The 15555-nt window shown below is 35.2% G+C and overlaps 1 protein-coding gene across 3 annotated transcripts in view; it reads left to right on the top strand.

Moving 5' to 3' along the window:
- Nucleotides 1-15555, top strand: part of CSMD3 (CUB and Sushi multiple domains 3) — a 610540-nt gene that overhangs the window by 528059 nt on the left and 66926 nt on the right. For all 3 annotated transcript variants that reach the window (XM_054060149.1, XM_054060147.1, XM_054060148.1), the window contains 6 exons: nucleotides 2562-2642; nucleotides 3785-3898; nucleotides 7804-7992; nucleotides 8396-8542; nucleotides 11024-11212; nucleotides 15160-15345. In XM_054060149.1, the coding sequence (XP_053916124.1) occupies nucleotides 2562-2642; nucleotides 3785-3898; nucleotides 7804-7992; nucleotides 8396-8542; nucleotides 11024-11212; nucleotides 15160-15345 (906 nt within the window). The remainder of the gene's footprint in view (nucleotides 1-2561; nucleotides 2643-3784; nucleotides 3899-7803; nucleotides 7993-8395; nucleotides 8543-11023; nucleotides 11213-15159; nucleotides 15346-15555) is intronic.

Consider the following 15555-nt stretch of genomic DNA (forward strand, 5'->3'; position numbering starts at 1 on the left):
TCAAGACCCTGGTGGTCAACGTACTCATCTTCTCACTGATTATAATGCTTCTAAAATTCCTGTTTAATCTAAATGTCTCTGGGGTACATTACGTTTCTCATAGATATTTGAATATTTTGAAGAAAATACTATTATTTTAGACGTCAATGATAGTGAAGTATGTTGTGCATTTAATGTTAAATGCTGTTGAATTAAATACTGACTGAAAGAAAACTTATAAGTATTAGTACACCAAATTCTACCTTTTTTTATAGTGATTCAAGCCTTCTGTGGCCAAGTGTCTCTTGCATTCCTATCATTACAAGGCAACAGATTCAGAAGGGTGGTTTTAGGCTCTCTGTGAATGCCTGTTCGATTGACTGTTCTAGGAAACATGGACAGACTACAGTCTGTCTTCTGGATCCTGACCAGATTTTGGAACTAGAAGGCTTTCTTTTCAACTTAGGAAAGGCCAAGGTAAATATAGATAGACAGAACTGGGTGGATTAAAGGAACATTAGTCTAAACAAAATAAAGCAAAATAAAAAAGACCTAAATCCTACAAGGAAATAAACAACAGCAACTTGATTACTGGATATAGAGTCCAGCAGGATTAGGCAGAGGGAGATCAGAGGTTTCATTCCAAATCTGGGCACCTAAATTGTAAGCAGCAGTTTCTGAAGGACAAACTGAAGCTTTGTGTTCATCAGTATATGAATTGGTATATATTGGTATATATGAATATATCAGTATATGGCTAAACACATATACGAAATGTTCATACCTAGTAATACAATGATTCTGAAGAACATGATTTACTTGTACACTTTCTTTTGTTATTGTGGGCAGTGTCACAGAATCACAGAATCACAAGGTTGGAAAGGACCCATTGGATCATCGAGTCCAACCATTCCTAACACTCCCTAAACCATGTCCCTAAGCACTTCATCCACCCGTTCCTTAAACACCTCCAGGGAAGGTGACTCGACCACCTCCCTGGGCAGCCTGTTCCAGTACCCAATGACTCTTACTGTGAAGAATTTTTTTCTGATATCCAACCTGAACCTCCCCTGAATCACAGAATCACAGAATCACAGGATCACAAGGTTGGAAAGGACCCATTGGATCATCGAGTCCAACCGCTCCCAACACTCCCTAAACCATGTCCCTAAGTACTTCATCCACCCGTTCCTTAAACACCTCTAGGGAAGGCGACTCGACCACCTCCCTGGGCAGCTCCCTGACGGAGCTTCAGGCCATTCCCTCTTGTCCTGTCCTCTGTCACTTGGGAGAAGAGGCCAGCTCCCTCCTCTCCACAAGTATGGGCTCTAATGTGTCATAAAGATGCAAACTGAGCACCATAAAGGATTATTCATGAAGAAACTTAAAACAGGTTTTGGATTGGTTTTGTCAAGGTATATAAACCTCTCAGTATCTTTGAGCCTGTAATCCTTCACATCAACTACATATAATTTACAGCAATAAAGGCAAGGCAGTGAGAGGAATCATTTTTATTTGAAATAGATAATTTGGAGGTTAAAATGAATGGTACCACTCAACTAGAGACATTTGAGATAATTTATATGAATTATTTATTGAATCAATTCTTTAATTATGCTGGTGATTTTTTTTTAATGAAAATAGCACAGCTGTTCCATGTTTGCTTGGTGTGTTTTATCTTAAATTACTTTATCCTAAGGCAGGATGTTAGCTTTCTGACTCACTGATTTAACTGCCACTTCATTATAAGATTGACAAAAAGGAGTGGAATAAGAAGATGTCGAATATAGGAAGATGTGTATGACTGAAGCTGAATTGTCATCTGCCATGAGTAGATGATATTTCCTTGCTACTGATAGATATTATAAAACAATACTCTATGAAAATATAATATCAGTGACTGCTGGGCATACTTGACCTGTCGATCAATCTCAGTCTACACGCTAAAACATGCTGTAATTTCTTTGACGGGATTTTTGTCATAATTGCATTCAGATTGAAGGAAATTTTTTCTTTGTCCAAACACAGCCTCATTCTCAGAGGTTCTCTATAAAAATAATAAAGCTATATAGCTTCTGCATACTCTTGTCGTTTTTACATTTTTTTTTCACCTAATTATTTTGCCTGGGTATTTCATACAGGTGATAAAACTCAGAAAATTATTTCCTGTGAGATTCAAATGAGAAGTTTGAAAATAAAATTATTCTCTGACCCTATCAGCAGGTCAGATGTGTTCCACAGCTATTAATTTATTAAGATATAATTCAAAGTGCTTCTGTCCATCAGTTATGCTGTCTTTGGATAGCATCTTTTGGATTCTAAAATTTGTCTTTATTATAGATTTTCAAAAGCAGAAGACTTCAGCAGTAAAAATAAACCACTAAGAACACAGAAGTAGTTTTCAGTTTTTCATTAATTTTGAAACTCATGTTTTTCTTTCTTTTGATTATCATATGCTTAAAAGTAATGAAGAGATATTTATTTTTATCATTTTAATATGGGTATTAAGTCAGTTACGTTTGCTTGGCTGTGTTGACTGTCTAAGTATGGAAGCGTCAACTGTACCTTCTTCTTCTTTATAGCGTATCAGCTCCGGGTGTGCCAGCCTCCAATGAATATACCAAATGCTGAAATTCTAACTGAGGATGATGAATTTGAAATAGGTAATACAAGAGAAAATAAAAACAACATTTCTTTCAAAGTAAAGGACTACTATGCAGAAATATGTTCTATGTTAGACTTATAATTGAAAATAAAATTTTTAAGACGTCATTCATTTCCTTATACTTCCTGAATCTCATCTATATTTCAGAGGTCACATATAAGTAACACAGTAACACCTTTCTAATTAATTTCATTTTAAAATACTTTTTTTCATGATTTTTAATATAAAACATTGACTTATACAGAAAAAAGACAAACAAAACCCACAAAAAAACATGTAGACTATGGTACATTTTTTACCAGAATTAAGATTCTGTTACCTGAAGGGAACAATCAAATTTGTAAAAATGAGGAGGACTTGAGAGGGGGATTTTGACCTTTTAAGACATGTTAATTATATTATATCACAACCTATCATTCGAAGAAATATGATTCTTCGAACTTCTATGATCAGGTGTCAGATGACTGAAGAGTTAGTTTTGTTCACACTATGACAAAGAAAAGTAAATGTATTTTTATTATATACCAATATAGTTGTATTTTTAACAAAGACAAAAAACTTGTATTCCCCCACCTCCCCTCTCCCGTAATCTGAACCAAAGAGGACTCCTAGGATGTACAAATTTTTACTTTTATTGGTTCATATAAATATATTAATTTTCAATTTAATTTTTCATTAAAAAATAAATTTTTAAGTTCTCATTCTCACTATGCCCGGTTTAGGTATTATCAACTAAATCCAGTGCTTTTTTTTTTTTTTTTTTTAATCAGGATTCTATGAGTTACTGAGTTGATCTTATCTCTTTATTTAGCTCCATAATGTTTATCCAATAAATTATATTGCTTGAAGCTTTGTGGACACATGGTTCACACAGCATCAGTCAAACCCAGACAAATTAGCAAACTATCCAACTAATAATGTGGTGGAAAACAGTGACAGATGTAGCATAGTATACAACACAATGCTCATTTACGCATTTCTCAGACTAATCAAAGTAGTTTTTGCCAGGGGTCATTTAGCCCATTATACAAGGCCGCAAGAAACTTCATTAATCAATAATGCTTTCAAAGCTAAAAGTCCTGGTTAATTGCTGTTTCTTTTGTTTGTTTGTGTTTTGTCTTGTTTTGTTTTCCAAAACAGGAGACATAATAAGATACCAGTGTCAACCAGGCTTTACATTGGTTGGTAACGAGATTCTGACATGCAGACTAGGTGAAAGGCTTCAGATGGATGGATCACCACCTACCTGTCAAGGTATTTTCTCTTCCTTCTTTTCCTCCTGCGCTGTCAACTGAATGCTGGTGCCTTAAATACTCTTGACTGTCTCTTCACATGAGATGGTCCATTGAAAATATTTCAGACATTTTGATGCTATTCCCAATATTATCACTTAGAGTAAATATGTGTCAAATATTAATGCAAAATATTAACAATGTTTTAATGAATTTTATTAGTTTTAATGAATTTTATTAGTTTAAAGGATTGCTGCTTTACTTTGTGAAAAGAATTTCACGCTTTTTTTTGGAGAAAGTCTATGTTTAATAAATAATGACATTATTACATTTCATCTAGGATATGGTAGTATGAAAGTTTATATGGAAATTTTAAAAAATACTAAATTAACATCGCATGTATTAGGGTCAACAAGATCATGATATCTTTTTTTTTCAGTGCAATTTCAAGGGCTTCTATTTTTATTCGGTGTATTCCAAAGAATAGGTTTTCTGTATATCGGTGTGTGCCTCCGTGTGTTATGTTTCCCTACTTTTGTTGAAAACAGTGAATAGAAGAAATAACACTACCTCATTGTTAAGGTCAAAACAAGAATCATAGATTCATGGTTGGAAAAAGCCTTTGAGACCATTGTCTGCAACTGTATCTGTCCAATACTAACACATATCCCTAAACACCTCATCTATCTGTCTTTTAAATACCTCCAGGGATGGTGACTCAACCATCTTCCCGGGCAGCCTGTTCCAATGCCTGATTTACCCTTTCAGTGAAGAAATCTCTCCTAAAGCCTAATCTGAACCTCCCCTGGCACAACTTGAGGCCATTCCCTCTTGTTCTATTGCCTGTCACTTGGGAGAAAGGACCAACACCCACCTCACTACAACTTCCTTTCAGGTAGTTGTAGACAGTGATGAGGTCTCCCCTTAGCCTCCTTTCCTCTAGGATAAACAACCCCAGTTCCCTCAGCTGCTCCTCATAAGACTTGTTCTTCAGTCCCTTCACCAGTTTTGTTGCTTTTCTGGACACTCTCCAACACCTCAGCACGCTGGCCCACCCACATGAGTGGACCAAAACTAAACACAGTTGAGGTGTTGCTTCACCAATGCTGAGTACAGGGGCATAATCATTTCCCTGGTCCTGCTGGCTACACTGTTTCTGATACAACCCCAGATGCCATTGGCCTTCTTGGCCAAGTGGGCACACTGCTGACTCATTCAGCCAGCTGTCAAACAACACCCCCAGGTCCTTCTCCACCAGGCATCTTTCTAGCCACTCTTCCCCAAGTCTGTAGCACTGCACAGAGTTGTGGTGTCCCAAGTACAGGACTCGGCAAAGGCCTTGTTAATCCTCACCCCATTGGTCTCAGCCTATCAACCCCACCTGTTCAGATCCCTTTGCAGTGCCTCCCTACCCTCAAGCAGATTGACACTTCCTCACAGTTTAGTGTCATCTGTGAAATCACTAAAGGTACATTCAATTCCCTTCTCCAGATCATTGATAGAGATATCGAACAGAACTGGACCCAGCCCTGGGGAACACCACTTGTGGCTGGCCTCCATTTACTCCATTTACCATGACTCTATGGGCTCAATTACAATCCTGCCAGCAACTAACATCACCGTTTAAACCAGTCTTTATTAAGCTGGCCTCTCATGTTTTATGCTAGAAGAGTATGTTTCCATCATTCATGAAGAAAATGCGTTTTCTTTCACATCAAACTGATTAGGGAGATAATGGAGGCAAAAATTGCTCATAATTAATTTTAAAATATAGAATCTTTTTAAAATTTCAGTGATGAGTATGTGTTTATCTCTTCTTACTACTTCTGCTATTTATTTTCAGAAAGATAAAGAAAGACACACAGTTATAAACATGTACAATAAAGACATTTTGGGAAAGGAGGTAACAAAACCACAAACAAAACTCCACAATGTCATAAAATCATATTTTGTGTAAACAAAAACCATTTTTGATCCTTCTAGTAGTTGTGATATTCCTTTGGGAGCCATCTACTCCTGAGCTTGATATTCTAACACCTACTGCAAGATTAAAATACTTTCCCAAATCAGTTATAATAAATGCAGTTGATTTACATTTGTAGTAATGAAAAATACTACTGTCTGGAGTTTCTACCAATGAGATGTCAGGCTGTGCTTTGAGTAACATAATATAATTTCTCTGCCCACGGCACTTTTTTGCTCAGTTTCAGCAGTTACTTCAAATAGTGGTGATAACTTGTTTACAAAGTAGCATTTTTTCCTGCTAACATCCTCTGTCCCTCCTGAAACTATGACAGTCAAGAATAACCAGAGGTGCTATGTATTCTCCAGCACAGATGTAAGTGGAGGATTAATAACTTCAGAATATGGTGGAAAATAATAATAATAAAAAAATTAAAGTGAGTGAATGTATGGTAGGCAATACCTGCTGAAGAATTCAGACGGGTTGGAGCAGGTATCTTTTTTATCCCTACAGGAAACATTCTCATCTTGTCAGGTCTAATCTCTTCCAGCAATGTTTTAGAGAAAAGGATAAAGCATACCCCTTTTCATATTTCCCAGAATTAAATTTAGGGAGAAGGCTGTCAGTGATTAAGAACTATTTTTTTATAATTTCTTCTTCAACTGTCTTACATCCATTCATCAGGGAAATAGTCTGTCTCTGTGTTAGAAAGAGGAAAGTATCCATTTGTCTGAATTTGAGAGTGGATGATAATAGTGAATGTATAACCAAAAATCTCTCATATACAGCTTTAATAAAACAAAAGTTGTTTGTAGATATAGATTTTATGCACATAAAATATATGACACATTTACACATCTGTTGTGCTTTACCAAAAGCATAAAAGATGATAAGGAATACAGAGTTAAGATAAATATATACATAGTTCTATCTGAGGGTGATATTTGGATTTTTAATTTTAAGTGGAGCAGAAATTACATTTTTATTTTCCTCCTAATTTGATCATTATTTCCTCAGAAAGTTGTTTGTTATGTGGTGAACCATTGTACTTTTTTAAAAAGAAGTAGCAGCCAGATGAATTGACCAAAATCAGGCTGAGATTCTCTTCCTCATTTCAGATTATAACAGCACTGTCTTGACTGATAGTCATAGGCTTTGGTTTTAAGAACTCTGCTGCTTCTTTTCATAACAGATAGGAAAGAAATGGTACTGTGTTAGGTGTGGTGAAGGAAAAATAGAATTTCAAGTGTTTTTTACTACATGTAAAGGCAATAACCTGGTATTTTCTGAGATTTCCATGAATCTAAAAACTAGGTAGCTGGATTAGCACAAGTCATCTTTTTGTCTAATTCGTCCTACTGACAAGAAACTGGCAGCCTGAAGAGTGTCTTATATTTTATACCAAAGACATCACGTCTGAATAGTGCTTACATTGCATGTAGGTACATCAACTTTCTTGTAGCTTGACTGAGGATCTCAAAATTTAGGTACTACGTTGTACAAATTGTGAGAGGGATTGATTGCTCTCTGTTTAGAATCTGACAACTAAAAATCACAATGTCTTCAAGTTTTGCTTTCAGTGCATTACTTTAACCGGAATTATTGCTGACAGTAATAGTAATCTGGGGGGTGGGGGAAGAGTCTATGGTTCACTTCTTGAACAATGCAACAATTTAAGTATTTAAGTACAGCCTATGAGAATTATCTTATCTTCTAGAAAATGAAAGAAGAAAAATGTCATGAATTGATAATTGCTGAGGGCTGCAAGGCTTATTTTCATGATAAACATTACTTTAGATTTTCTTTTCTACTAACTGACTTTGTTTCTATAATGGTGTCAGTCTTCCGGTAGTTATGAAATAAAATGAACAACGCAAATTTTTAAACTCAGGAATATCTTGCCAATCACATGAAGCAGAAATAGCGGGCCTTAGATTTTTTCTCTTAATCTTTCTATTTTGCAGTGCTCTGTCCAGCCAATGAAATGCGCCTGGATTCAACAGGAGTGATACTGAGCCCTGGATATCCTGACAGCTACCCAAATCTCCAGATGTGCGCTTGGACCATTACTGTGGAAAAGGGTTATAATATCAGCATGTTCTTTGAATTCTTCCAGACAGAAAAGGAATTTGATATACTCGAGGCGTTTGATGGTAACTATAGGACGGACAACTTTGGATGATACTTATACATATGTATATTTATACATATATTTTACTTTACAGCTGTGTAATCACTATTGTTTATGACTACCATAATTTCTCGCTATAAAAATATTAAATAAGCAATTATTTGGATTAGTTGTGCTAAAAAGAACAGTTGGATTACTGTGTTACAAAATTGTACTGCATTGTTTATAAATAATTTATTTCTGAAAAAAATATGTTTTCTTTAGTGTATAATGTAATGTCAGATTCTATTTTTAGTTCAGATTAATTTACCATTTGCTTGAAGAGTGTTTTCTATGTATATAAATTGTATGTATATGATACATGCTATGTTATTTTAAACTTTGTAACTCCTGTACTTTATTGTTTTTTTCTTCCTTGCTTCAAGGACCAAATAGTCATAGCCCGTTACTCATTTCTCTCAGTGGGGACTATTCATCTTCTCTAAATATAACCAGCAATGGACATGAAGTATTTCTCCGGTGGTCAGCAGATCATGGCACCAATAAAAAGGGTTTCAGGATAAGATATATAGGTATGTAAATGAAACTTTTTTTTTAATACACATAAGATTTCTATATGAAATGTACTTATTTATGTTAAAAGGATAATGTAAGCTATACCTTGGAATAAGAATATATATGAAGCACCTGTGCTCTGTAGAATTTCAAGGAAATGATTCACAGGACTTTCAAATGGCATAAGCTAGTACTGAAGCTGAAAGGAACTGCTTTACCCTTACTTTCATCACTTATTTGCACTTAATGTGGCTCTGTTCTTTATACTGGAACTTCATGGAATTCGTCATTAACATTTTAGTGGGACAACAGAACAGGTGGCAACAAGGCAGCTGTAAGCAGATGTGAATTGGGAAATTTGAGACCCCAAAGGATTGAATCTTTAATTTAAGCATCAACAGAAGCAGCAAACCGTATTAGAGGAGATGAGTTAGTATGTCAAAAAAGCCAACACTGAGAACGTTATTAATGCAAATGAACCTATTTCCGAATAGTGTGTGAAGATGATACTTACAAAGATTGATTTTTATGTAATTGCTTTTATAGACCTCTACAATATCATTTTTTACAGGATAATAATATTCATCAATCAATATAAAGTAGATCTTTCGCAATTTACAGCAATTATGCAAAATCTATATTTGATTTTTTTTATCATGACCAAAGACACGAAATACACAGAATGAACAGTAATAGAGATAGTAACTGTAGATACTGGAGAAGTTATTAGCATTAAATATTTTCACTTTACAAAATGGAAAAAGAAATAGAGAATAAACATAAGATTCTTCTTTTTGCTGGTTTTCTTTAGTTTGTTTTTCCTAGCACAAATTTTCTCACTCACTACAGCATAAAAATAATTAGGTTCACAAAAGTCTGTAAAACAGACTCACCTTTCCATTTAGGAGAGGACAGTTTTCTAAGAAGTAAAATGCTTGTTGTATAGTTACATAAAATTTGCTATTCGTTAGACACAAAATATGTTGTGCCTGTTTTCAACGCTTATAGTACCTGGATCTGTTGAAAGAGAAACAAGAAAGGAATAAGTTCTTAAAACTCTTTCCCTATTATCAGCAAGACCACTATTGAGAGATAGTCAGGAAATATTTACTTTTGATTTTGAGTGATCTGTATCACTCAAAAAACACCAGTATATTTTCTTGTATCCCAAAGTAGAGATGTCCATATCTCTGGTTGTTCCAAAAGTTTAAGGCAGGAGCAATTTAGTGTTAAAGACAAAAAAAGTTCTCAGTATGTGCTCTGAAAGATATGGCAGTGCTTCTCATTCTGTAACTTTTTTAAATGAACAACCACATAAATCTATCCTGATCAGAGGAAGCCTCTCACTGAAAAAACTTTGACCCGAAGTAAGTCATAGGATCTGGAAAGGATTAAAGAGAAAGTGAAATATCTCTTCTCTCTTTGCCTGAGAAAATAGATTTCAATAGTTACCAACATTCCTTCAAAGCACGAGGTAAGCACTTGGAAACAAACTCCCAACTTAATTTTTTTTCCTACAAAATGAGAAAATGGGCATCTTGGCTAAACAGTCTTGGCTTGTCCTTGAACCAAAAAGATCAGAAGCCAAGTCAAATTCTTGAAAAATATTTATCTGCGGGCTGCCAGGTTGTAAGCCCCTTCAGGTCCACTGCTTTGGTAAGGTAGCCAAAACCAAGTGACTTTGTACTCCTGGACTTAATAACAAGCTCATTAAAAGAAATTTAAGCATAATGGTGGTATGATAAGCAGTCTTTAATATCAAAGAGGCTTAAGGTACATAAATCCTTTGAGATTATCTCTCAAAACTATAACTATATAACTATATCTCAAAAAAAGATCTTTTTGCTCTCATAAAGACTTCCTAATGATTTTTTTCATAGTATCAAACCAAGACTTCTGTAAGACTTTTTGTGATCTAAATTAAACACACACGCACGCACACAAAGCAGATTCAGTGGTTTTGCCATGGATTTATTCTGACATTCATGAATGTGATTAAAATCTACTTTAGATTTTCTAGTTCACTCACTTTATAAAGATATAATGAACTTTAAAGAAGTAACTCAGTTAGGACTGGATCGAAATGATTACTTGAAAAGAATTATATGCAGTGTATCTTGGATATTTCCTTCTTAACAAAAAAAAATGCATGCTACTGAAATTTATACAAGTGAAATAAATTTCATCATGAACTAAAATTCTGTAGCCTACTAGGATTAAAAGATAATATGGTGAAAAAAAAAATTATAGAAGTGAGCTATCACTATGTTTCCTTTGAGGCTGCTAAAACCTGAAGCCCTCATAAAGCCCTATTCTTTCACCATTATACCTGGTGAAATTGTTTGATATGTGCATGGTCAGGATACAAAAATCGAAAACCTTCAGTAACATTTTCTTAGCTTGTTGTCAGTTGTCCACTGAATTCAACAAGAACTTGTCAAGAATTGTCATCTGGATTCTAAACGCATCTTTTATTTATTCAACATTTATATTTAAAGCTCTCTACTGTAGCACTCCAGAGTCTCCTCCACATGGTTTCATTGTCAGTCAGACAGGTGGACAGCTCAACAGTATGGTTCGCTGGGCTTGCGACAGAGGTTTTCGGCTCATTGGTAAAAGTACTGCTGTATGCAGGAAGTCTCCATATGGTTATTACTCATGGGATGTTCCAGTCCCAGCTTGTCAAGGTAAATTCTTTTATTATAAAATAATACAACTTAATGCACTATAAGAAACTTGCTTTTTCCTTCCTAATGCAAGCCACTGGTTTTCTGACTTAAAATGAATAGCAGGTAATTTCACGGTCATGCTTCTGTACCAAAATTTCTCTGTGTAATAAAACTTACAAAAAAAATGTATTTTTAAGAAAGAGTATTTCAGCAGAATTTAGTGAAACTAGCAGATATTAAAAATAATCTTTATTACATTTTTTACTGCCTGTAGAATATTTCATTACTCTATTTAAACTAATGCTTTCTATTTATACTTTTCATTTTGCATCTTTACTATTTTTATCATTTCTGAATCCCCTCCTGTAACTAATGAATGCCAATAGCCTCTTCCACCACAGCTTTTTCCCAAGTTTGTGAGTAATATTAGAGCAATTTTGATGTTATGCCTATATGAATAGAAATCTTGATCTCTGGAACTCTAAATGGAACTGTTCTTCAAATGACTTGCACTATAGGACTGTCAGAAGCAGAAAACTCCAGATACACATTTTAACCTTGAATCAAAGCTCTTTTACATTATTTATAGAAATAAACATATCTCATTAGAAAAGATTCAATGCAGTGGTAAGGAATAAAAAAGAAATGCCTCAATTCAGACTCAATCCAGACTGTTTCAAAGCTAACACAAAAGCACCCTTGTTTTGTTGTGAAAATAAGTAAAAGAAAACCACTAAAAAATTCTAATATTTTATTAATATAATGATAACAATGATATAAATTAATTAAAACATTTTACTGTACTAAAATTCAGATATTAACTATCATATTTATATAGATATATGTTAAATCAATCATAATGTGAAAGTGTTGCATCCATGTATCCATCTCAGTTTTAATGACATTAACCCTCTGAACACAAGGCAATAAAATATTCCCATGTTTAATTAAATTATCGTTTGATTATGATAAATGTTTAAAAGAATAAATAGGTTTGCAATGATCTATTTAAATACAAGAATTAAGATGAATTCATGTAAAGGGTTGAATGTTTACAACTGATCATATATCTCAGAAGCAACTAAGTGTTTTAAAACATTTCGTTTTTTCCCAGTTATTTTTTATATTTTATTGTTTTATATCATCACTGCACGATTCTTGGTTTTAATTTGGAAATATTTCTCTTGCATATGAACATTGTCTCCCACAGGCCTCATCAGAAATTAGTATTAATATTTTATAGTTTTATATGTGGATAACAGACAAATGCTTTTACAGGAATTGTAGGTAAAGATGTTAAGTTAGTAAAATTTAAAACATGGCCCTGATGTAACTGGCAGTGGACTTGGTTCTTGTAACTCAATTATTGTCTGAATTTTTTTTATCACTAATGTGGAAGAGGTTATCTTGACCAGTTATGCAGTGAATGGTGTTATTTAATTATACTTTGATTATACTAGCTTTTGATTATCCTCCTCTTTGCATGAATGGGTCTACCTAATGTTTGCTGCTGCAATCTAAGCTGTTGAGGAATTTCATAGAAACATATAACCACAGAATCACAGAATAGCTTGTGTTGGAAGAGACTTTAAGGATTATTGAGTTCCAACCTCCCTGCCATGGGCAGGGACATGTCCCACTATTAGGTCACTATAAGGTCTCCTCAGAGACTTCTCTTTTCCAGGCTGAACAACCCCAACTCTCTCAGCCTGACCTCATAACGGAGGTGCTCCAGCCCTCTGATCATCCTTGTAGCCCTCCTCTGGACCTTATCGAACAGTTCCATATCCTTTTTACTTTGAGGACTCCAGAACTGGGCACAATAATCCTTATGAGGTCTCACAAGAGAAGAATAGAGGGGCAGAATCAACTCCCTCTACCTGCTGGACACATTTCTTTTGATACAGCCCAGGATTCAGACGGCCTTCTGGGCTGTGAGTGCATATTGCTGATTCATGTTGAGCTTCTCATTGACCAGCACCCCTAAGTCCTCTGCAGGGCTGCTCTCAATCACATCATCCCCCATCCTGTATTGAAACCACAGATTTACCTGACCCATTTGTAGGACTTTGCACTTGTCCTTGTTGAACCTCATGAGTTTCCCACAGGCCCACTTCTCCAGTCTGTCCAGGTCCTTCTGGATGACATCCTGTTCTTCCGGTGTGGCAACTACACCACTCAGCTTGGTGTCATCTGCAAACTTGCTGAGGGTGCACTCAATCTTGCTGTCTATATCATTGATGAAGATATTAAACAGCACCGGTCCCAGTACAGCCCCCTAAGGGACACCCCTTGTCACGGATCTCCATCTGGACTTCAAGACATTGACCACTACTCTTTGAATATGACTATCCAACCAGTCTCTTACCCACTGTACTGTCCGCCCATCAAAGCCATATCTCTCCAATTTAGAGAGAAGGATGTTGTGGGAGACCACGTCAAAGGCTTTACAGAAATCCAGATAAATCACAGAACTTGTCCCTGGTGAAGCCATGCTGGCTGCCACTAATCACCTCCCTGTCCTCCATGGGCTTTAGCATAGGTTCTAGGAGGATCTGTACCATGATCTCCCCAGGCACAGAGGTGAGGCTGGCAGGTCGGTAGTTCCCAGGGTCATTTTTTTCTATCCTTTTAAAAATGGGGAATTTGAGATACAATAAACACTAATTTGGTTTATGTTTTTATTTTAGTGTCATGGTGGCTCAGTTTCTTTTTTTGGTGATAGCAGGTGAAAACAGTACTGCTTAATCAGATGTTTAGTAAGAAATTGAAGATGGACCTTCTGATTTAGTTTCATCACTTTTTATCCTGGGATCTTGTCCTCATACCTCCTGGAAGATGGAATTCAATTTCTATCTTGGGGTCTTCACTGTCTCCTCATCACTGCATTCTTATTTTCTTCTAAACCTGTGTTTATCTCTAGACAAAATATACTTTGGGAGCCATAATATATATATATATGTTTACTCAACATGGTGATAAGCAAATTAACAAGTTCTCTGTGGTCTTTTCAGTACAATATGTAACTAAAAAAATTACTTATCATATGCAGTTTCCTTTTATGGGAATTCAAACATACTTTAACATTGATCTTATCACCTCTGTTCTGCAAGTTGTGATAGCATTAGTGCTTTATCCATGTTTCAGGTGTATTATTAGCTTTGGTACAGTGCCACACTTTTACTATACTGCTTATGAAGCATCCCTATCTTACATTAGAGCAGCTATAAATAGACTACTCATTTTTATCAATTATTCGTAAATAGTCTGAAAGGCTTAACTTTTCATATCTCTGTGTAGGCAGGGCAGGTGGGTTTTGAGGGTTCAAGATTCCAGGTCAAACTAAAGTACTTAAGAGTTAAGTGTAAGTCTTTTTTTTAGGGGGAAGATTTGGCAGAGCATTTTTTAGAGCCAGATCTTCTCTTGGTATTTTCTTTCTGCTGAGTAATTAAAACAAAACAGAACGGTAGCTTACACTTTCCCTTGCCAGTTAATATTTTCAGAAGAGTATTTTCTTTCTGCTTTGAAGAAGGAAAACAGAATGTTGAAAGATAATATTTGTGCTTTTCTAGAGGTCACACAGTACATCTGATGAAAGAAACCTGAAGTACAAACTAGATTTCTAATCTCTCAAACAGGTGCTTTACTATGCCGATCATATTTTTTACAGATATTATCTATTGCCTCTTCTTTAATTTTCTTCTGCTTCTTTAATGGGTAGCTGCAGAGTTTTGAACCATTGCTCTTATTTGTAACCTCCTCCATCAAAAGAATAGACTTCCTGAGATTTAATTCCCTAAAATTTTAAAGGAATTTATTTTTAAACTTGAGTCACACAGCAATTAGTTAAAAAGTCATTTTAATGAATTTAAGACTATTGATGTTATAATGCATAAACCCTTTGAGATGAGTGGAAGCTTATAGGGAAGAACATGTAAAATAACTTCATCTTTCTCTTTACTCAGCAATATCTTGTGGAATTCCTAAAGCTCCATTAAATGGAGGGATATTAACTACAGATTATTTAGTTGGCACCCGCGTTACTTATTTTTGCAATGATGGATATAGACTATCAGCCAAGGAACTTACTACTGCAGTCTGCCAACCTGATGGTACCTGGAGCAATCACAATAAAACACCTCGCTGTGTAGGTAAGTAACATGTAAAAACTTTCCAGTGAGTAAGAACCTGGCTGTACATTTTGTTTACTTATCCAAGGTGCAAACCCCCACATTACTTAAACTCTCAGCTTCAGGTTACTTTAATCTATAAATAACTACTTGCATTAAATTACTTACTTAAATTAAATTAGGAGAAATACATATTTTAAACGTGTATATCTGAGTTATATATTGAAACAG

Source organism: Cuculus canorus, chromosome 2 (assembly GCF_017976375.1).
Source record: "Cuculus canorus isolate bCucCan1 chromosome 2, bCucCan1.pri, whole genome shotgun sequence".
Lineage (NCBI taxonomy): Eukaryota > Metazoa > Chordata > Aves > Cuculiformes > Cuculidae > Cuculus > Cuculus canorus.